At 39.3% G+C, this 24,531-nt stretch overlaps 1 protein-coding gene across 1 annotated transcript in view; it reads right to left on the bottom strand.

The window, feature by feature from the left end:
* The window catches only part of KLF7 (KLF transcription factor 7), a 108,372-nt gene that overhangs the window by 11,685 nt on the left and 72,156 nt on the right, over positions 1-24,531 (bottom strand). The window contains exon 3 of the mRNA XM_065880654.1: positions 2,034-2,157. Coding sequence (XP_065736726.1) covers positions 2,034-2,157 — 124 coding nt within the window. The remainder of the gene's footprint in view (positions 1-2,033; positions 2,158-24,531) is intronic.

Consider the following 24,531-nt stretch of genomic DNA (forward strand, 5'->3'; position numbering starts at 1 on the left):
CATGTCACAGGACTCTGAGCTACTCACCAGCTCCCCCAAATACCACGTCACAGAATTTGTACCACCTGTTCCTCAAGTTTCTAACTCCAGAAACCAGAGTATATTTCAATGAGGAAAATAAAGCAAAAGACTAACCAAATTACCCATCCCTGACATCTCCTTCACTGAAATATCCAGTCGGTGTGAAATATTTCTCCATATAAATCACACAAATGGTCAGGTTTAATCCTAACGTGTCAAGTGCTGGACAGCTGCATACTGCTCAGTAACTCGGTGGACCTAAAGAGAGGAATGCTAACTGGCAATTTCCCCAGATTATGGCCATCCATAATGCACCACCTCCAAGTAACAGCCTCACCACCCTTCAGGGCAAGGCGACTCGTGTGTACCTACTACCACCACACTTTGACAACTCACAAAGGATCCTCTTCATCCCCACTGATATAAGGCTCTTCCTCAAAGGGCTGTGGTCAAAGAGTCACCATCTATATAACTTCTTTATTAGTAGCCAGGGTTAGAGAGGAATGAACTTGAGATGGGAGTCGAGAGACGATATCAAATAAGGAGAAACATCACTGAAATATAATCTGTAGAAGAACAGCTGCTGATTCACATAAATTTAGGGGGACTTTGAGGTAATGGGATAGAAATGAAAAAACAGGTTGTGTTTTTAGGTAGCAGAAGAGAGCTCCAAGGGAATGAGAGACAATAGCTTCATGGAATGTACTTCCTCAGCCCTGGGGTGGGAGGTTATCTTTGGGCTCCAGGAGGCATGGGGGGCTTTATTTAGTTCTTCAAGAATGAAGATAAGAGGAAAATAGCCTCTTCAGGAAAAAGGAAAAAAAAAAAAAAAGGAGGAAAAACCTGAATGCTCCTTTATAAGCATCTTAAAGGAGCTCCAAGCCAAGTGGCCACCCATGAGATTTGGCCACTCTTGCCCTGCTCTCCAAACAAACAGGCACTACTCCAGAGGAAGGTCTGGTGAGGGAGGTGCCGGCACAGCGATGAGGGGGGCAGGATGGGAAAACCATTGCATTTCCTCCGACAGAGAGCCAGGCCTCTGCAGACATCCTGCTCACCCCTCCTGCCAGCCTGTGAACTGCTGGCTGAGCCGGGGAACCCTGAGGCTTTCAGGGCTTTTATCGTATTAGAAGCATTTTTCTCATCATAACCGAGACCTTTAGTAGTGCATTAAAAAGATGGTTAATTTTCTTAAGCTTCCTTTTAAACACAGAAATAGGATTAGAAGGCTAACACGCTCAGATGCAAGCCCATTATTTGATTATGTCTAAACCTAATCCTGCCTTCACCTTGGCCTGCAGAGTCTCCATTTTGGGGTTTATTGGTTGATAATGCCAGGGCTGTCAGATACTATTACTTGCGTAGAATCTGCTGCTACGTGCTCTTTCTTCCACTATCAAATGCTGAAGGTTTGAAATTGAATTATAGGATAAGTTCTCAAAGCCTCACCAACTTTTAGAACTTTGTACCTATTTTCAAAGAAGAAAGGATGGTTCAGGCCCCCCAAAGAATGGGAACTCTCTTCAGCAAATTCGTTTCCAACAGTGCTTCGAAGAAAAGCCTTATAACTCACCTTCCCTCCATTAAGCAGGCTTTCTATTCTTTCACGTTATTAAGGATGAGGAAAAATAGTGTTGATGTTAATAGAAAGATCAGAAGCTACAGGTGGCCATTCTCTATCCTATCACTTTTCCTATTACACTAAAATTATCTGCCACATCATCCCCTTGAGGGTAGGTAGGAGCTATGTCTTATTGATACCCAGTGACTATCACAGTTCTGGTGCTCGTTAAATACTTATGTAACTGATCCAAGAATTCACATCATCTCTTGGTTACATGCAAGGAGGCACCCTTATCTAACTGGTTTTCTCCATGGAGAAGTAAAAGGCATTCCCAGGCCTGAGTCTCTGCAAGAGAGGCTTGTGATAAACCCAAGAGCACACGACCAGCACCCCCCCACCCATTTCAGCAACTCCCTTCCCCATCCCAGCAGCTTCTAAGTTTCTTTACCTGTCGCAGTGGTTGCATTTAAAGGGCTTTGCACCTGTGTGTTTCCTGTAGTGCCTTGTGAGCTCATCGCTTCGTGCAAAACGCCACTCACACCCTTCCCATGAGCACTTATAAGGCTTCTCACCTGCAAGAAGAGATGGAATGACCATGGTCAGCAACAGGAACAAAACGGGCACACACCTGATCAGGGTCTGCTACCTATTCTACAGTCTTGGAAAAGGGCTGTGAAATCATTCTTGAAAGACTGCATTTCCTAACACAGTATGTCACATTTGTTTTGTTTTTTTTTAAGTCTCCTGGTGTTTTCTTGTTATTTTATTTTATTTTATTTTATTTTTTAACCTTCAAAAGTGGTTTCACAAGATCTTCAAATCTGGAGCTGTCATTTCAGTTCCCAGAGTCAGAGCATTTCCTTCAACTGGTGAGGGATCAATTTTTATTTATTTTCTATTCCCTGGAGCACTTTGACCCCCTCTCCCCGACTCCAAGCAGAAAGGAAGTGTGCTATTTTCATCTGAACCACAAATGTTTCTAATTCTATTTTTCTCCAGAACCTACAGTAATTTACCATTTCAGCCTATTTAGTCTTCTCCCCTCTCTTCCCTCCTACCACAAACTGTAGCCAGGCAGCTGACTGACAAGGCAAAGAGCTCAGGTCTCCCAGAACCCCAGTTCCTTCCAGTAAATGTGAGTGGATGGACAGTCACGAAAAAAGGCTACGATCTGAGAGTAAAACAAAAATCACTTAACGATTCCCGGCATTTATGTGAAATACAGTTGCAAAAGTCCTATTTAAGAAGCTCATCACTTAATGACTCCAGAGCGTTCATATTTGAGCGTGATACACATTATTACAAAATATTTTTAAAGTCAATTTGTAGAGCAAGGTTTCAGCCACGGTGAAGCTGCTTAGAAGCACGAAATTCGAGCTCTGTGCTCAAGTGACCTTTTCGCACAGTAAATACAGATTGAGGAATATGGAAGAGAAAGTGCATGATTTTCCTAAGACCTTTTTTTAACCCATCAACGTCTGTCATCAAACATGACAAATACTTACCCTTCCAACTGTATGGTGGGCTGGTTCTAATAAGAAGAAAAATGATCTTTGAAATCATGAGAGTTACCGAGCCCTGTAACTGAGAGGCTGGTTAGCATAGCAGTCAACAGCTCTGAAGCCAACCTTCCTAGGCTCAACTTTTGGTTCCGCTCTTAACTGTCTATCCTTGGGCAAGTTAATCAACATCTCTGTGCCTCTGTTTTCTTAGAGATATGTACCTTAAAGGGTTTGGAGAGGATAAATTAATATACATATGTACTATATATAAATTAGAACAATGCCTGGCATAGGTAAGTATTATAAACTGCTAAACCTGAAATTTCCAGATACACAAGTGCCAAAGTAGTACGGCTGCCCCATTATTTCTCCATTTTTAATAGCTCAACGTTCACTTGGCAGCACTTAAGGAGACATTGCCCAGGTACTATACTTGACCCAGTTTCTTCTTTCTACCTTTTTCCTTCCCTTTGAACCTAACTACAAAGCATTCACAATTCTTTATTTGTATCACCTAGAATTGAACCAAACATGATTGAAAAATTTCATTTCATTAAATTGGTGCCCTAGTGGGCTGCTGCTCTGTAAAACCCATGGAGAAGAGGAATGAGAAACACAGGCATTTCTTTTCAATCGAACCAAGAGGACATGAAGGAGGGCCAGAAGCGCAGGAGGAAACCCATTCAGTTTTGGAAACCAGAAAAAAAAAAAAAAAGAATCACTGAGCGGTGTTAAAAGTTCACCTTCTGGATACTTAAAGCCACAATTTTGGAAAAGTGCGCTTGCTGCAGAGAAGGTGAAGAGTGGAGGGGTCAAGTCAGCTTTGGAGTTAGCACACCTGGGATCTTATTCATTCTTTGCAGACACCAGGCCTCAGGGTCCTTATCTGTCAAGTGGGGGTGAGATGCCTGTGTTTATCGTGAGGCTTACATATGTCGTTGTGTATAAGGCATTTCCAAAGCCTGGCACAAGGTAAATGTTCAATTAATCTGAACCCCCTTTCCTCCCCGTTCGTCTATATTCTCAGAGGCTGCTGAGGAGACAGGTCTAACTGGCCGTCAGTACGAACTTCCAGGGCTCAGGCTCCAGACAGCTGGGTCTAGAGTCACTCTGGGCAAACTAAATATTGGAAAACAGAGAGTCTTTTTAAGTTTTAAGTATTTTCTCAGTATACTGATGGAGAATGGACCAGAAAAACTGTGCTCTTTAGATCTGCTCTGAATGGGTGGGATGCTGAAGGGGAAATAAGAGACCCAAGTAGGAGAGAGAAGTGCCCTCTCAGAGAGGCCTGTTGGCATCATTTACTTAATGTTATTGATCACCCACGAGGCTCTGTTACTTCAAACAAATCTGACACAAACAACAACAAGAAACGGAGAATGAGGCACCAAAGACTTCAGAAATTCAAAATACCTTCCACCCTCAAAGGCCTTCAAATGAGAGTAAAACTGGAGGGTCCTGGAACCTTGGATACCAAGCATACCCCAAATGCAACAAGGCATCTGGAAATCCCATGACATTCTACAGCAACAAGCAGAGACATCCAGTCCCCAAAATCAATCCCACAATCGAACAGACCCGTCCATCACAGGCAACTACGTTCTGAAGGACACAGGAAGGACACAGAAAATGAGGGAGATTAAAGTAGATGTCTTTGGGTATATTTTTTTTTAATTTCAAAGAGTTTGCTTTTCCCCTTGCTGAATTTTTTTTAACCAGTTTTGTTCTGTTCTATTCTGACAAATAATATCACGGAGTTAGTGATTTCCCAGAAAATAATGTAGATGCTCTGTTAATTCCTGGCACAAACCAACCATCCTCTTCCCAGTAGCTATTTCAGTGTCCTTCCAGTGGCTGCGTCCCTTTTGCCACTGCACAGACAGAAACTACAAACAGCTTGACTTAGCTCTGAATCGTGTCACCTAACATTGTTTCCTGCTTGCAGCAGGTGCTATACAGAATAACACTACGGACAAGACCCTCTGTGCCCTGCTAGTTTAGCCAAGTTATGCTACAGTGATGCATCAAGTTATTTTTCTAGCTCCTGAGTAACTGACCTACAAGTTGCCATTTCCGCAAATACTCACTAATAAGAAATTTAAAATAACCAAGAAAGAACAGAGCCAAATGAAGGAGTAGTGCCTGAAACAGGGAGAGTTCAGAAATCAGAGGGACAGGAAAAATACAAAGAATTGGGAATACAATTTCCTATCTAAAGCTCACAAATAGTGTGGTTAGGCTGGCCTAGTTTCTGGGTTCTGTACCCACTTCCACAAACTAATATCTACTCTCAAGTCAGTGAAATTCTTCCGTCAGCACTTTGCATGGCCAAGATTACATCCCCCAGACACCAACACCTGACTGCTGGATCTTGGGGGCAGAACCTACACCCACAATGCATTAGTTTTTATCCTAACACCGTACCTGAAGGTTTCTGCTCATTTTATGAAAGGCTTGGGTTTCCTTCTTTAGAAAAGAACGGCTTTCTTTATAAAAGAAAACAAAGGCTTTTAGAAAAAAAAGACAGGGGGTAAAAGGGGTGTAGGAGAAAAGAAGGAAGGAAGGGAGGGAGGGAGGGAGGGAGGGAGGGAGGGAGGGAGAAAGAAAGAAAAGAAAAGAAAAAGGCAGTTCAGTAATAACTGAACAGATTCATGCAAAATCAGCTCATCTGCCTCACCCTCCCTTCTGTCCTTGCTCCACTCCAGGTCCTATTCCTGGGTATAAAACAGAAAATGTCATAGCCCTGCCCCACGCTACACTTGCGGCACCTAGAATGCCCAGCATTTGGCTCACTGCATCTCAAGAGTGAACAAAAATGTTCAAGAGAGGTCTCTGTGAGACAGGCAAATGGGAGACAAGCTTCAAACATCAGGACTCAAGTCCCGAAGGAATGTGTGAATGAAGGCAAGCACGTGACAAAGAGGATGTACAGGAGAGCATGACAGTGCCTGCACGGTTCACAGGGCCCGCAGTAGAAGCCGCTCTTCAGAATTTCAGGGGGAACATCAAGAACTGCTTTTCCTTTCTGGAAATTATTAACCCCAGGAAACTCATTTCCCTGGGGGAGTATGTGTCACGTCAGACGTGATAGTAGGTCTAATCAGGTGTAAATAGATTTATAGCCATATGAGGGCTCTTAAGGAGAGTTAAGGATGCTTGAGAAACAGGACTGACATTTAGCAAGGCTGAATCATGGCACAAATTCATGCTTCCCCACAAAATGGCCTCTGAAATGGAATGTGGTCTAAAGCGGTGTGGCATTTTTTTTTTTTTTTAGTTTCTTATAGAGTAACTCTTCCTACATCACAAACATCACATTTGATTGATCAAAATATATTGTTACCATTACCTTTTGAACATGTACCTTCAATACATGCAGATTTATTCATGAATTATATAAATGTACTAATGTCCTAATATATTAGGATATTATAAAACATATACTCAATATAGAAATTTAAAAGAATTAGGGTCAATTAAATATAAATAGAAGTTATAAATTTTTCTTCCTGCACTCAAAAAGACTGTGTTGCACAACGCTATTTTGAGACCATTGCCCTACAGGGTAGATGAAAACAGCTTGGCTCCAAGCTCACTGGTCTCTGTGCTTCTATCCTTGGCCCCTACAGTCTATTCTTGCTGCAGCAGTCAGAACAACCCTTTGAAAATGTAAATCAGAGCATGTGTGTCCCTTAAAGGTGACTTCAATCTTTATATTTCCATATAATTGTTTTCTTTAAAATCCCCTGGATTTTATTTTATGCATTTAAAAACATTATTCTGCAGAGGGTTCCACAGGCTTCACCAGACTGCCAAAGAAGTTCATGACCCAAAAATGGTTAAGAAGATATTAAAGTGTAAATGCTCCAATGGTTTCCTATTGCTTTTAGAATAAAAGTCAAAAGCCTATAAGGTCCTGTAGTATAGAGTCTACATGATCTGCCACCGCCAACCTGATTCCCCACGCCCTATCTGGCTGTTCCCATCTCAGAGCCTTTGCACTTGCTACCTGGAACACTCCTGTTGCCTCACTTCATTCAGGTCACTGTTCAAATGTCTCCACCTCAGAGAGACCTACCCTCCCCATCATCTGCTGAACAGCAGATTCTGTCATCTTCTATACACTACTTAGTCACTCTGACATTAGACTGCATATTGTTTGTGTGTACTACTGTCTGCTTCCCCTAGGAGAGTATAAGCTTCATGCGGGCATCTCTTTTGTTCATTGTGATACCAACAGCACTAAAGCAGGGCCTGGCTCAATCCTGTAAAAGAAACTGCATGAATAAAGCATCCTCATTTGCAACAAAGACCCAGGTACAGCAGAGGCGCAGGACAGCCTGAGTGATTTCAGTCCCTCTCTAGGTACTGAACTGGCATAAGAGTAGAAAATGTTTGCTTGCTTGTTTAAATCTGGCCACGCCTCTGTAACAGGGACTACAATGTGAAACTCTACAATGGATTAACTATTCCTTCACCATCAAAGATCACTTCCCACTTCTTCCCTATCTGCCCGAGCCTAAAAAAGGAGTATCCTGAAAATCTTCTTGTAAATCTTCATCTCAACCCTGGGATCAGTCTCCTGAGAAACATCCCCTCTGGGAAACCAAGTGCATCATTTTACAGAACTCATTGGTAGAGGTTCTCACTGAAGATGGGTTTGGGAGAGCATAAGTGATATGTCAAACGTATTGCACTATACATTTGCCTTTAAGATATAGATTGTAGCATGAAATACGAACAGGTGTCAGAATCTTGCATTAAAAGTCTCTTGAAAATAAACATTGCTAATGCAAATTTTCTGCATTCATTTCCTGATCTGCAAAATTTCAAGTTCCTAATCCATTTCCTAAGGAGACTAGGATGTTGATGTACCTATGTTTCTGTTAAAACTAATCCTATTTCTTTTTATTTGTTTAAAAAATGTAGCTACTAGATTTCTGTTATCTGGGCATGTTAGGGTCCTAGTCTCCTTAGGACTTGGATTAGGAATTTGAAATTCTGTAGATCAGGAAATGGAAAAGCAAAATGGAAAGGAGAAGGGGTACTCTGTAATGGGTTTATATTGTCACCTAGCACATCTAGAGGAAATCAGAAAAGACCCATCAATTGCTTTCACATCACACTCAGCAACACTAGAGAATTTAAACCACCTGGGGAATACAGACACTGAGAGAGAAAATGTCACAAAGCTTTCTTAACATTGGAAAAAGAGGCTCATCCACCAGAGGGCAGACAGCAGAAGCAAGACGAACTACAATCCTGCAGCCTGTGGAACAAAAAACACATTCACAGAAAGACAGACAAGATGAAAAGGCAGAGGGCTATGTACTGGATGACGGAACAAGATAAAACCCCAGGAAAACAACTAAATGAAATGGAGATAGGCAATCTTCCAGAAAAAGAATTCAGAATAATGATAGTGAAGATGATCCAGGACCTCAAAAAAGAATGGAGGCAAAGATTGAGAAGATGCAAGAAATGTTTTTAAAAGATCTAGAAGAATTAAAGAACAAACAAACAGAGATGAACAATACAATAACTGAAATGAAAACCACACTAGAAGGAATCAATAGCAGAATACCTGAGGCAGAAGAACGGGCAAGTGACCTGAAAGACAAAATGGTAGAATTCACTGCTGCAGAACAGAATAAAGAAAAAGAATGAAAATAAATGAAGACAGCCTAAGAGACCTCTGGGACAACATTAAACGCAACAACATTCGCATTATAGGGGTCCCAGAAGGAGAAGAGAGAAAGGACCCAAGAAAATATTTGAAAAGATTATAGTCAAAAACTTCCCTAACATGGGAAAGGAAATAACCAGCCAAGTCCAGGAAGTGCAGAGAGTCCTATACAGGATAAACCCAAGGAGAAACATGCTGAGACAAATAGTAATCAAACTGGCAAAAATTAAAGACAAAGAAAAAGTATTGAAAGCAGCAAGGGAAAAATGACAAATAACATACAAGGGAACTCCCATAATGTTAACAGCTGATTTCTCAGCAGAAACTCTACAAGCCAGAAGGGAGTGGCACGATATACTTAAAGTGATGAAAAGGAAGAACCTACAACAAAGATTACTCTACCCAGCAAGGATCTCATTCAGATTTGACAGAGAAATCAAAAGCTTTACAGACAAGCAAAAGCTAAGAGAATTCAGCACCACCAAACCAGCTCTACAACAAATGCTAAAGGAACTTCCCTAAGTGGGAGACACAAGAGAAGAAAAGGACCTACAAAAACAAACCCAAAACCATTAAGAAAATGGTAATAGGAACATACATATCGATAATTACCTTAAACGTGAATGGATTAAATGTTCCAACCAAAAGACACAGGCTTGCTTAATGGATACAAAAACAAGACCCATGTATATGCTGCCTAAAAGAGACCCACTTCAGACCTAGGGACACATACAGACTAAAAGTGAGGGGATGGAAAAAGATATTCCATGCAAATGGAAATCAAAAGAAAGCTGGAGTAGCAATACTCATAACAGATAAAATAGACTTTAAACTAAAGAATGTTACAAGAGACAAGGAAGGACACTATGTAATGATCAACGGATCAATCCAAGAAGAAGATATAACAATTATAAATATATACGCACCCAACATAGGAGCACCTCAATACATAAGGCAACTGCTAACAGCTCGAAAAGAGGAAATCGACAGTAACACAATAATAGTGGGGGACTTTAACACCTCACTTACACCAATGGACAGCTCATCCAAACAGAAAATTAATAAGGAAACACAAGCTTTAAATGACACAATAGACCAGATAGATTTAATTGAGATTTATAGGACATTCCATCCAAAAACAGAAGATTACACTTTCTTCTCAAGTGCGCACGAAACATTCTCCAGGACAGATCACATCCTGGGTCACAAATCAAGCCTCAGTAAATTTAGAAAACTGAAATCATATCAAGCATCTTTTCTGACCACAATGCTATGAGATTAGAAATCAATTACAGGGAAAAAAAACGTAAAAAAACACAAAACACATGGAGGCTAAACAATATGTTACTAAATAACCAAGAGATCACTGAAGAAATCAAAGAGGAAATCAAAAAATACCTAGAGACAAATGACAATGAAAACATGACAATCCAAAACCTATGGGATGCAGCAAAAACAGTTCTAAGAAGGAAGTTTATAGCTATACAAGCCTACCTCAAGAAACTAGAAAAATCTCAAGTAAACAATCTAACCTTACACCTAAAGGAACTAGAGAAAGAAGAACAAACAAAATCCAAAGTTAGCAGAAGGAAAGAAATCATAAAGATCAGAGCAGAAATAAATGAAATAGAAACAAAGAAAATAATAGCAAAGATTAATAAAATTAAAAGCTGGTCCTTTATAAAGACGCAGACCTACTGGAGAATGGACTTGAGGATATGGGGAGGGGGAAGGGTGAGTTTTGACAGGGCGAGAGAGAGTCATGGACATATACACACTAACAAACGTAGTAAGGTAGATAGCTGGGGGGAAGCAGCCGCAAGGCACAGGGATATTAGCTCGGTGCTTTGTGACAGCCTGGAGGGGTGGGATGGGGAGAGTGGGAGGGAGGGAGACGCAAGAGGGAAGACATATGGGAACATATGTATATGTATAGCTGATTCACTTTGTTATAAAGCAGAAACTAACACACCATTGTAAAGCAATTATACCCCAATAAAGATGTTTAAAAAAAAAAAAAAAGCTGGTCCTTTGAGAAGATAAACAAAATTGATGAACCATTAGCCAGACTCATCAAGAAAAAGAGGGAGAGGACTCAAGTCAATAAAATTAGAAATGAAAAAGGAGAAGTTACAACAGACACTGCAGAAATACAAAGCATCCTAAGAGACTACTACAAGCAACTCTATGCCAATAAAATGGACAACCTGGAAGAAATGGACAAATTCTTAGAAAGGTATAACCTTCCAAGACTGAACCAGGAAGAAACAGAAAATATGAACAGACCAATCACAAGTAATGAAATTGAAACTGTGATTAAAAATCTTCCAACAAACAAAAGTCCAGGACCACATGGCTTCACAGGTGAAGTCTATCAAACATTTAGAGAAGAGCTAACACCCATCCTTCTCAAACTCTTCCAAAAAATTGCAGAGGAAGTAAAACTCCTAAACTCATTCTATGAGGCCACCATCACCCTGATACCAAAACCAGACAAAGATACTACAAAAAAAGAAAATTACAGACCAATATCACTGATGAATAGAGATGCAAAAATCCTCAACAAAATACTAGCAACCAGAATCCAACAACACATTAAAAGGATCATACACCATGATCAAGTGGGATTTATCCCAGAGATGCAAGGATCCTTCACTATACGCAAATCAAACAATCTGATACACCATATTAACAAATTGAAGAATAAAAACCATATGATTATCTCAATAGATGCAGAAAAAGCTTTTGACAAAATTCAACACCATTTATGATAAAAACTCTCCAGAAAGTGGGCATAGAGGGAACCTACCTCAACATAATAAAGGCCAGATACGACAAACCCACAGCCAATGTCATTCTTAATGGTGAAAAGCTGAAAGCATTTCCTCTAAGATCAGGAACAAGACAAGGATGTCCACTCTCACCACTATTATTCAACATAGTTTTGGAAGTCCTAGTCACAGCAATCAGAGAAGAAAAATAAATAAAAGGAATACAAATTGGAAAAGAAGTAAAACTGTCACTGTTTGCAGATGACATGATACTATACATAGAGAGTCCTAAAGATGCCACCAGAAAACTACTAGAGCTAATCAATGAATTTGGTAAAGTTGTAGGATACAAAATTAATGCACAGAAATCTTTTGCATTCGTATACACGAATGATGAAAAAATCTGAAAGAGAAATTAAGGAAACACTCCCGTTTACCATTGCAACAAAAAGAATAAAATACCTAGGAATAAACCTACCTAGGGAGACAAAAGACCCATATGCAGAAAACTATAAGACACTGATGAAAGAAATTAAAGATGATACAAACAGATGGAGAGATATACCATGTTCTTGGATTGGAAGAATCAATATTGTGAAAATGACTATACTACCCAAAGCAATCTATAGACTCAATGCAATCCCTATCAAACTACCAACGGCATTTTTCACAGAACTAGAGTAAAAAACTTCACAATTCGTATGGAAACACAAAAGACCCCGAATAGCCAAAGCTATCTTGAGAAAGGAAAATGGAGCTGGTGGAATCAGGCTCCTGGATTTCAGACTATATTACAAAGCTACAATAATCAAGACAGTATGGTAGTGGCACAAAAACAGAAATATAGATCAATGGAACAGGATAGAAAGCCCAGAGATAAACCCACACACATATGGTCACCTTATTTTTGATAAAGGAGGCGAGAATATTCAATGGAGAAAAGACAGCCTCTTCTATAAGTGGTGCTGGGAAAACTGGACAGTTACATGTAAAAGAATGAAATTAGAACACTCCCTAACACCATACACAAAAAGAAACTCAAAATGGATTAGAGACCTAAATGTAAGACCAGGCACTATAAAACTCTTAGAGGAAAACATAGGAAGAACACTCTTTGACATAAATCACAGCAAGATCTTTTTTGACCCATCTCTTAGAGAAATGGAAATAAAAACAAAAATAAACAAATGGGATCTAATGAAACTTAAAAGCTTTTTCACAGCAAAGGAAACCATAAACAAGACGAAAAGACAACCCTCAAAATGGGAGAAAATATTTGCAAATGAATCATCGGACAAAGGATTAATCTCCAAAATATATAAACAGCTCATGCAGCTCAATATTAAAAAAAACAAACAAGCCAATCAAAAACTGGGCACAAGACCTAAACAGACATTTCTCCATAGAAGACATACAGATGGCCAAGAAGCACACATAAAGCTGCTCAACATTACTAATTATTAGAGAAATGCAAATCAAAACTACGAGGTATCACCTCACACCAGTTAGAATGGGCATCAGAAAACCTACAAAGAAGAAATGCTGGAGAGGGTGTGGAGAAAAGGGAACCCTCTTGCACTGTTGGTGGGAATGTAAATTGATACAGCCACTATGGAGAACAGTATGGAGGTTCCTTAAAGAACTAAAAATAGAATTACTATATGACCCAGCAATCCCACTACTGGGCATATACCCAGAGAAAACCATAATTCAAAAAGACACATGCACCCCAATGTTCACTGCAGCACTATTTACAATAGCCAGGTCATGGAAGCAACCTAAATGCCCATCAACAGATGAATGGATAAAGAAGATGTGGTACATATATACAATGGAATATTACTCAGCCATAAAAAGGAACAAAATCGGGTCATTTGTAGAGATGTGGATGCATCTAGAGACTGTCATCCAGAGTGAAGTAAGTCAGAAAGAGAAAAACAAATATCGTATATTCACGCATATATGTGGAACCTAGAAAATGGCACAGATGAACTGGTTTGCAGAACAGAAATTGGTATACAGAAGTAGAGAACAAATGTATGGACACCAAGGGGGGAAAGCGGCGGGGGGGGTGGTGGTGGTGCTGGGATGAATTTGGAGACTGGGATTGACATGTATACACTCATGTGTATAAAATGGATAACTAATAAGAAAATAAATAAATAAACATTAAAAAAAATTGGAAAAAGAGTAACCAGTAAACATCACTCCATAGCTTGGTAATCCCTTCTCAGGGTGTATGTGCTACAACTAAAAAATACTCCACGTTATTAACGCTGCTTTGGAAAACTGTCTCAGAGTTCCTCTTAGATTCCAGCTAAATTTTTTTTTTTAATGATAATGTTTGAAACATTTATTTACTAAATCACTTTGAGATTGATCTACATGAATTCAATAAATTAAACATTTAATGGAAAATTGTAGTGAGCAATGCAATATACACATCATGATGCTGTGACAGGTTTGTAAATTCTCAAACTCAAAGAAAACGACCATGGCCCCGTTTTCCAGATTGCCATTTTTAAGGTGGAAATGGCTTCCAATTATTATTACTAACATTGTTAAATATTATTAATAATCATTGTTCCAGCTGAATTTTAAATATTTTTTTCCCAAGGTTTTTAGATTAGGGGAGTGATGGAAAAATGAGACAAGGGCTTTATTTTCCTGAATTTCAAAAGCATTTATAACTATTACATAAAATAAAATATGTACTCATTTATTTATGCTCCATGTTGATTGTTTTCATTCATCCATTTACTTGCTCACCCAAAAGCCAACTAGGTGCTAGGGCCTGAGTTACTGAATTTATGCAAAGCACCAGACACTTTACAGACCATACAAACATTTACTCTATTTTTTTTTTTTAGTTTTAAAACAACTAATAAAATAATAACTGGCCGAGATTAGGTTAACTCCTCATTGCCTGGATCACCACCTTAAAATGGTTGTTTAAAAATTTATAAATTAAAATTTAAACCTTATATCCTTAATGAGGTATAGCTCCTACTTCAGAATATGGAGAGAGGTGAGAAAGGATTTTGACTTAATCCCACAGCTGTCAACAACTGCAGTGTCCAATACAGTAGTCAGAAACCACATGTGGCTGTGAGCACTTGAAATGTGGCTAAGGCAACTAAAGAACTAAACTTCCGGGCTTCCCTGGTGGTGCAGTGGTTGAGAGTCCGCCTGCCAATGCAGGGGACACGGGTTTGTGCCCCGGTCCAGGAAGGTCCCACATGCCACGTAGCAGCTGGGCCCGTGAGCCATGGCCGCTGAGCCTGCGCGTCCGGAGCCTGTGCTCCGCAACGGGAGAGGCCACAACAGTGACAGGCCCGCATACCGCGAAAAAAAAAAAAAGAACTGAACTTCCAATTTAATTTAATGTAAATTAAAATTTGAAAACTGAAGCAATATAAAGAATATTTTATACTCTTCTTTTGGTAGGACTGTATTTAACTTTAACCATTGAAAATTTAGCATATGGATTTAGGCATGCAATAAGTATAGAATACACCGGATATGGAAGACTTATTAATAAAAAGAATATGTAAAATACAGCTCAATAATTTTTTCATATTGACTTATGTTGAAAGAATATTTTGGATATATTGGTTTAAATAAAATATATTATTAAAATTACTATTACCTATTTCTATTTACTTTTTACAAAATGTGGTTACTAGAAAATTTTAAATCACATATATGGCTTGCATATATTTCTATTTTAGACAGCACTAGTTTAAAGTATAGCTTCTATGTAGAATTCCCACCATTAATTCAAGTGTAAGGGCTCATCCTTTCTAATCTCTTACCAATGCCCAGCACAAAAAGCTATGTTACCACCCTGCTATCCAGATTCACAAACCCTAACACACATCAGCCAAAACAACTCATCTCTGTCTGCAGGTAAGGAGGCAAAGTCAAATACTGATACTTCTGGTCTAACTCACTGATAGTGAAAATACCATCAGCCTCTTCAGTGTGACAACCTGGGTTCAGCCAACATTAATTGTTGGTTCTAATATGCACCGAGCAATGACAGTGCTAGAGATTAAAGCAAAAGTAAATGGTCTCGGCACTAAAGGAGTTCCCAGGTGGGGAAGCCCCACGCGTGAACACAAACAACACAAGCCCAATGCAACTGATCAATGTGTGTGTGTGGATGTGTGGAGGAGGCCATCCCTAGACTCTGTAGGACCCTCAGGGTAGGCTTCCCTCAATGCCCTGATGAAACTTGAATCATTGGTCTGGTGGAGAGAAAAAGGACTAGTCATCCAAAACCAGATTCTTTTAGCTCTGGCTTTGCCACATACTAGCAATACAGCCTTGCAGAGTCAGTTAACTTCTTCTGGATTTACTGTTCTTAACCGCGTAGAAAAGAAATTTTAAAACATCTTCCCTCTTCTCTTGTAGTTATGAAGATTCAATGGAATCTAGCACATAAAAGTGGTCAATTACGAAGTCCCAAATGGATAAAGGGTGTATTGACAATGATGGTGATATCAAAATGGAGTTTGCAGGTGTGCAGGAGGCCAGAGAAGACTATGGGAACAGAGACCTCTGTCACCTCTGTATGCAGGGCAAGGGCTCAAGGGCTTCTCCATGAAACTTAAACTGGAGCCCAAGCATCACACTGAATCACTTCTCAGACCCACCTAGCTTTGTAAAACACGGCCTGGAAATACACAGGATTAAGCAAGTCTTTGGGGACATATTCCATTTATAATGACTGTTAACTTTTTCTAAACATTCCTTTGGAGGTGATCTGTTAGATTCTTAGTGAATTTGTCTGAAATGCTGAAGGAAGACTGGATTGGTCATGAAAACAGGCAACCATCACAGATGCTGGAACAAGTATATCTCTCAGCAATTATAGAGTTTTTGCAAATGTGCAACCTGTGAGTCCAATACATTTGTTTTTAGATACCACAGCATGTGTCCCATAAGGCTAGGGGTATCACAATATTCTCAAAGTCAAACTGATTTCTTATTTTATCAAAATGTATACAGCATTCTAATATTTTCAGTAAGTTACAATTAATTCCCTTCCCCCAGCAAAACAAAAACAAAATCCCACAACCCTTAAGAGAGTAATTCTCAAAAGACTGTAAACTCACTTAAAAATTCAATACTCATACCTGAAGTTATATGATCTCAAGCTGTAAAACAGGTAAGTATGACCATTCGGGGAACTAAATGTCTTTCTGGCACCACGGTTAATTTTTTCTTATTTTGCTTTGATTCTTACTGGCTTCTTTTTGTTGCTGTTGTCCAATATTAATTTTAAAAGTTATTTTTATCAGCTTTTTAAAGATAAATTCAAGGAAAGTTTAATATCAATTTGGAAATTTAAGTACATTTTGGTGATTACCAAAGTTACAATAAAAGTTAAAAGCTAGATAGAAATTAAATTTGAAGAAAAAATTTGTTAAAACATTTGTCTCTTTTCCTGTCACAATAACTACACCATGTGAATTTATTTGAAACTAATTTGTAGGGCATTTCCTCCATTTAGCAATAAAGATATTACTCTGTAAGCCAGGTCTCCACAATTCAATGTGATGTATTTAGGTAAGAATTTGATTAAGAACTATGAATTTCAAACTCATGGCCAAAATCTTTGATCTTTGTATTCAAATGTAAATATAGCATGATTGCAAAGGATACATGCAGGAACAGTGCATATAGCTTCTATGTAGAATTCCCACCATTAATTCAAGTGTAAGGGCTCATCCTTTCTAATCTCTTACCAATGCCCAGCACAAAAAGCTATGTTACCACCCTGCTATCCAGATTCACAAACCCTAACACACATCAGCCAAAACAACTCATCTCTGTCTGCAGGTAAGGAGGCAAAGTCAAATACTGATACTTCTGGTCTAACTCACTGATAGTGAAAATACCATCAGCCTCTTCAGTGTGACAACCTGGGTTCAGCCAACATTAATTGTTGGTTCTAATATGCACCGAGCAATGACAGTGCTAGAGATTAAAGCAAAAGTAAATGGTCTCAGCACTAAAGGAGTTCCCAGGTGGGGAAGCCCCACGCGTGAACACAAACCATTACAACCATGACCAAACTATTAATTTTTGAATCATTTAAAAAAAATTAATTTTAAAAATGAAGAGGAAAAAAATGTAACTTTAGCTCCAATCAACATGTTCCAAGCTTAGCTGATATGAAAAAAGTATCACCAAGCCACTGTGAAAGTAGTATCTCTAATGCAGAAGTGTGCCATGCCCTTCAGAAGCAAACCAACATAGAACAGGAACCCTTCCCCACAAAGGTCCAACAAATTTCAGAGGCTGGTAACTCAGGTGTACAACTTCAAGTGAGTACTGGCAGGAATTTATTCTTCTAGCATGAAGGGAGGTAATAAGAAAAAGAATAATGGGTAGCACAGAGCTTTGAATGAGAGTAGGCCTTATACCTACTGGTGAGGATCTGGGAGAACCCGAGGGCAGTGGGAGAGAATTGTGTATCTGGGATTTATGAAAAAAAGAGGGGCATGGAGGTCCAGTACCAGTGTGTCGGGAGGGTAGGCTGAAACAAATCTCACTGGATCCAGGACACATGGTAGTCACCAACTGGCACATATCACATTAGTAGATGATGCCTAATTTATTGTCTTAGATACACTGAATTTTCCTTTTTTGCTAACTAAAAATTGGATAATATAAGCTTGAAACACATATATTAGGGTACAGAGTTAATTTTCTGCTACATATGTGATATATATGGAAAGAGATGGACCGGTGGTATAGAAAACCATAAAACTGGATAATCCAAAAACCATGTTAGATCTGATTTTGGAAATTATCAAATGACTAGTGTCAGCATCCTGAATTTGTTCTGATCAGCTAACGCAATCATTAATTGTTATTCCCTGATTATACAAATGCAGATGGTAGAGAAGTGGTCTAAGCAAATCAATACTGGATAAGGTAATTTGTCTTAAATTAAAAAACAAAAAGGTAACTTTATCAATCCTCAAAAAGCCCAAATTGTATCATTTACATACAGACAATGGAGATATGGGCCCTCACCTGGACCAGCTACCAATCAAGCTGAATAGATATGGATCCAATTCCCTAGAGATTTTGAGTCAAGATTTAAAGCATCAATTTGTCTATATAACTTAACTCTCCCAAGATTAACCCCCTTTTTTCCCAGAGACCAAATTTCCCCATTAGCTAAACCATCCCACATGCGTACCTGCCCAAGTATGAAGTTTAAGGAAATAAAACTCAAAAGGAAAATATTAGTCTCTTATTTTGACAAATGATAACTTATGCAAGATGCTCTTCAAATACCACTGCCTATGTACTTTGGAAAAGATGCCCACAAAACCATCTCACTTTTTTCCCTACCCTTATCTATCCACTACTCCTTCCACAAACCCCTCACTCTCCAACATTCCCAAGCAGCCCGCCCAAGCCCTTCCTGCTTACGGGGATGTCCTCAACTCAAGATGTGTCTGTCTTCTACATGTCAGCCCAAAGTATTTCTCCTTCTCAGAAAACTATAGTTTTGTCCGAGTTTTCACTCTTTGGCCACCTGTTTGCTATTTCCTATAGATATTTATCTTTTTATGCCTTGATCTTTTGCCCTGCCTGAGTATCCAATGTCTAGGAACAGAGCTAGATGCTTTCTCGCTTGCCTCTTTGTCATCACCCACTGTCGAGTACCAGCTCAGGCATTCTCAGTGCATATAGTGCACTCAGAATGACACTTACTAATGAACAGGTCAGTGATCAATCAGAAATCAACAGTAACATCCTGCCTTCCAGATTCACAAACCCTAACATGCAATTGTTTCCGACACACCTCATCTCTGTCCACAAGTGAGCAGGCAAAGTCAGATACCAAGACTTCTGGTCTAACCCACTGATGATGAAAATACCATCAGCCTCTTCAGTGTGACAACCTAGATTCAACCAACATTACTTGTTGGTTCTTATATGCACCGAGCAGTGACAGTGCCGGAGATTAAAGCAAAAAAGTAAAGGGTCTCTGTTTTAGAGGGGCTTCCAGGTGGGGAAGCCCCATGTGTGCACACAAACAACAAAAGCCCGATGCATCTGATCAGTGCATGTGCGTGGATGTGTGGAGAAGGCCATCCCTAGACTCTGTAGGACCCTCAGGGTAGGCATCCCAGAAGAGAGAAGCCTCACTGAAACTTGAGGGATGCCAGGGACAAGGGCAGTGGGCATTTCAGGAGAAGGAACAGCAGATACAAAGGCCCACAGATGCGGAACAGTGGGGTGTTGCAGCTGAGGTGAAAGGTGAGTATATGAAGAGGAATTTCAAGAATGGACAGGAAAGAAGTAAGAACCACACCCTTAGGGGTCTTGATGACAAGCCACCCCCCTCCCAGGAGACTGATTTCCTTGAAGTGAGAGTTCATGTCTTTACATAGCTGTATCCTCAGAGCCTAGCCTATGTGTGGCACCAGTACCTCACAAAGCACATCCTCTGGGAAGCGATTCTAGACCAACTGTGGTAGAACTGGGTGCCCCTTCCTCTCTGATCCTATAACTTCTTCAGGAGAGTCTTGTCTTACTGCTTGAGTGATTTGTTTACATGCTGTCGCCTCAGCATGTAAACCAACTGGTCCCTGCAAGAGTAGAGGCCAGGTTTACTTGCCTTAGTATTTCCAAGACTTATTTAGAACAGTGGAGACATTTCAAAGACCGTCAATTAACTTGATCGAACAAACATGCATCTATGACTAGTCCTTAGTTCAAACCTTCCTTCAAGCACTGTAGCTTAGATCCTCCTACAACCTCTTTCTGCTGCTTTGTAATAGGAATTAGGAAGAAAACACAATGATTGAAGCCACCCATGGAGTCTACATTAACACACACACACACACAAAAAACCACCTCCCCCCAAATCTGCAAACAATTCAGCACAAACATGTTGACACCCACATATGTAAAAACATCCCCACACAATCTGTCAGACTATATCCTTCTAACCTCAAACAGCCGTAATTTTGTCTGTGCTAAACCCACAGCTACAAAATACTTTTCTCTTCATTCTTCTACTAAATTTTCACCTTGGGGTGAAAATGTCAGTGCAATGTGATTTGATACTTTGGAAAGAAAAAAGTGCAAGAATATTAAGATGTGGTTAATTTGACCCTACAGGCTTACTTTCTCAAAGTTATTCATTTCCCAGTCACTTCATATTATGCCAATAATGCAATATTCTCATAAAATGCAAAATGTAAATTAAATTTCCATTCAGAACTTCTGGCATACCACAGGAAGCTAGTTTCCCTGCAGTTATTTTGACTGTGCAATGTGCCACAAACTAAAATGCACTACGATTTTTTTTCTTACCATATTATACTTTTAGAATTTCTGAACTGAAGTGCTTCATGTTTAAATGTCTTAAAAAGAGGCTATTCTTAAGACTCAGAGCAGAGCAGCAACAGCCAGTTGTCCTTCTATAGTCATTCTCCCTTTTTCTATCATAAGAGAATCCCCAGATTTTAGCCATGCTCATTGCTACCCAGAATGAGAATTCTACTTCCCAGCTCCTTTGCAGTTGCATATCGACATATAACTAACTTCTGGTTGATGAGATGTGAATGGAAGTGACAAGTGCAATTCCAAGCTGTACTTTTAAAAATTGGGACATCCTCTCCCCTTCCCACTTTCAAAATAGTTGCATGAAAACTAGGTTGATATAAAGCAGGCCTGGGAGTAGCCATCTTGAATTGCATGGACATGGGCGATCCCTTAAGGACAGAAACCCTTGGGATGGGGGAGGGACCAACAGGACAGGAGTCTGGGCTTTCGTAAACTTCTCAGAGCACACCTGCCTCAGAGCCTGGACTTTTATGTGAAAGAGAAAAAAACATCTTCCATCTTCTTTAAGCCTCTGTTAGCTTGGGTCTCTGTCACAAATAGCTTCATTTATGTTCTTCTTAATTCAAAGGGTAAACAGAAAGCAATGAATGAAAATGATACATGCCCAAATGGAAAACTTGCAGTAAAAGCATTATTTCACATCTCAATCTCACTTTTTGTTTTATTCAGAAAGGTTGCCAGAACTTCTGGAAATGAAGTATCATGTTTGCAAGTACAGTTCAGTGGAAAATACATACGTGCGCGCGCATGCACACACACACACACACACACACACAGACACACGACTCACAATCAGGAGACCTGGGTTCTAGTCTTTACTCTTACTACTTAACTATTGGGTCTTAGACAGTTACATACTCTTCGAGTCTCACTTTCCTCCTTTGCAAAATGGGGCTAACCTCTCTCTTTTTTTTTAAATTCACATCTTTATTGAAGTACAATTGCTTTAAAAAGTTGTGTTAGTTTCTGCTGTGTAACAGTTAATCAGTTATATGTATACACATATCCCCATATCCCCTCCCTCTTGCATCTCCCTCTCACCCTCCCTATCCCACCCCTCTAGGTGGTCACAAAGCACCGAGCTGATCTCCCTGTGTTATGCAGCTGCTTCCCACCAGCTATCTATCTTACATTTGGTAGTGTATATATGTCAATGCTACTCTTTCACTTCGTCCCAGCTTACCCTTCCCCCTTGCCATGTCCTCAAGTCCATTCTCTACCTCTGCGTCTTTATTCCTGTCCTGCCCCTAGGTTCTTCAGAACCTTTTCTTTTTTTTTTTTAGATTCCATATATATGTGTTAGCATAAGGTATTTGTTTTTCTCTTTCTGACTTACTTCACTCTGTATGACACACTCTAGGTCCATCCACCTCACTACAAATAACTCAGTTTTGTTTCTTTTTATGACCGAATAATATTCTACTGTATATATGTGCCACATCTTCTTTATCCATTCATCTATCAATGGACACTTAGGTTGCTTCCATGTCCTGGCTATTGTAAATAGTAATGCAATGAACATTGTGGTACATGTCTCTTTTTGAATTATGGTTTTCTCAGGGTATATGCCCAGTAGTGGGATTGCTGGGTCGTATGGTAGTTCTGTTTTTAGTGTTTTAATGAACCTCCATACTGTTCTCCATAGTGGCTATATCAATTTACATTCCCACCAACAGTGCAAGAGGGTTCCCTTTTCTCCATACCATCTCCATCATTTATTATTTGTATATTTTTTGATGATGGCCATTCTGACCAGTGTGAGGTGATACCTCATTGTAGTTTTGATTTGCATTTCTGTAATGATTAGTGATGCTGAGCATCCTTTCATGTGTTTGTTGGCAATCTGTATATCTTCTTTGGAGAAATGTCTATTTAGGTCTTCTGTGCATTTCTGGATTGGGTTGTTTATGTTAAGCTGCATGAGCTGCTTGTATATTTTGGAGATTAATCCTTTGTCAGTTGCTTCATTTGAAAATATTTTCTCCCATTCTGAGGGTTGTCTTTTCGTCTTGTTTATGGTTTCCTTTGCTGTGCAAAAGCTTTTAAGTTTCATTAGGTCCCATTTGTTTTGTTTTTATTTCCATTTCTCTAAGAGGTGGGTCAAAAAGGATCGCGCTGTGATTTATGTCATAGAGTGTTCTGCCTATGTTTTCCTTTAAGAGTTTTATAGTGTCTGGCCTTACATTTAGGTCTTTAATCCATTTGGAGTTTACTTTTGTGTACGGTGTTAGGAAGTGCCCTAATTTCATTCTTTTACATCTATCTGTCCAGTTTTCCCAGCACCACTTATTGAAGAGGCTGTCTCTTCTCCATTGTATATTCTTGCCTCCTTTGTCAAAGATAAGGTGACCATATGTGTGTGGGTTTATCTCTGGGCTTTCTAGTCTGTTCCATTGATCTCTATTTCTGTTTCTGTGCTACTACCATACTGTCTTGATTACTGTAGCTTTGTAGTATAGTCTGAAGTTTGGGAGCCTCACTCCCCCAGCTCCGTTTGCCTTTCTCAAGATTTCTTTGGCTATTTGGAGTCTTTTGTGTTTCCATACACATTGTAAATTTTTTTGTTCTAGTTCTGTGAAAAATGCCATTGGTAGCTTGATAGGGGTTGCACTAAATCTGTAGATTGCTTTGGGTAGTAGAGTCATTTTCACAATGTTGATTCTTCCAATCCAAGAACATGGTATATCTCTCCATCTCTTTGTATCGTCTTTCATTTCTTTCATCAGTGTCTTATAGTTTTCTGCATACAAGTCTTTTGTCTCCTTAGGAAGGTTTATTCCTAGATATTTTATTCTTTTTGTTGCAGTGGTAGATGGGATTGTTAATTTCCCTTTCAGATTTTTCGTTGTTAGTGTATAGGAATGCAAGACATTTCTGTGTATTTAATTTGAATCCTGCTACTTTACCAAATTCATTGATTAGCTCTAGTAGTTTTCTGGTAGCATCTTGAGGATTCTCTACATATAGGATCATGTCATCTGCAAACAGTGACAGTTTTACTTCTTCTTTTCCGATTTGGACTTTATTTCTTTTTCTTTTATTTCTTTTTCTCCTCTGATTGCTATGGCTATAATTTCCAAAACTATGTTGAATAACAGTGGTGAGAGTGGGCAACCTTGTCTTGTTCCTGATCTCAGAGGAAACTGTTTCAGTTTTTCACCATTGAGAATGATGTTGGCTGTGGGTTTATCATACATGGTCTTTATTATGTTGAGGTGGGTTCCTTCTATGCTCACTTTCTGGAGAGTTTTTATCATAAATGGGTGTTGAATTTTGTTGAAAGCTTTTTCTGCATCTATTGAGAACATACAGTTTTTATCCTTCAATTTCTTAATATGGTGTATCACATTGATTGATTTGCATATATTGAAGAATCCTTGCATTCCTGGGATAAACCCCACTTGATCACGGTGTATGATCCTTTTGATGTGCTGTTGGATTCTGTTTGCTAGTATTTTGTTGAGGATTTTTGCATCTATGTTGGTCAGTGATATTGGTCTGTAATTTTTTTGTGTGACATCTTTGGTTTTGGTATCAGGGTGATGGTGGCCTTGTAGAATGAGTTTGGGAGTGTTTCTCCCTCTGCTACATTTTGGAAGAGTT

This window comes from Phocoena phocoena, chromosome 7, assembly GCF_963924675.1.
Source record: "Phocoena phocoena chromosome 7, mPhoPho1.1, whole genome shotgun sequence".
Classification (NCBI taxonomy): domain Eukaryota; kingdom Metazoa; phylum Chordata; class Mammalia; order Artiodactyla; family Phocoenidae; genus Phocoena; species Phocoena phocoena.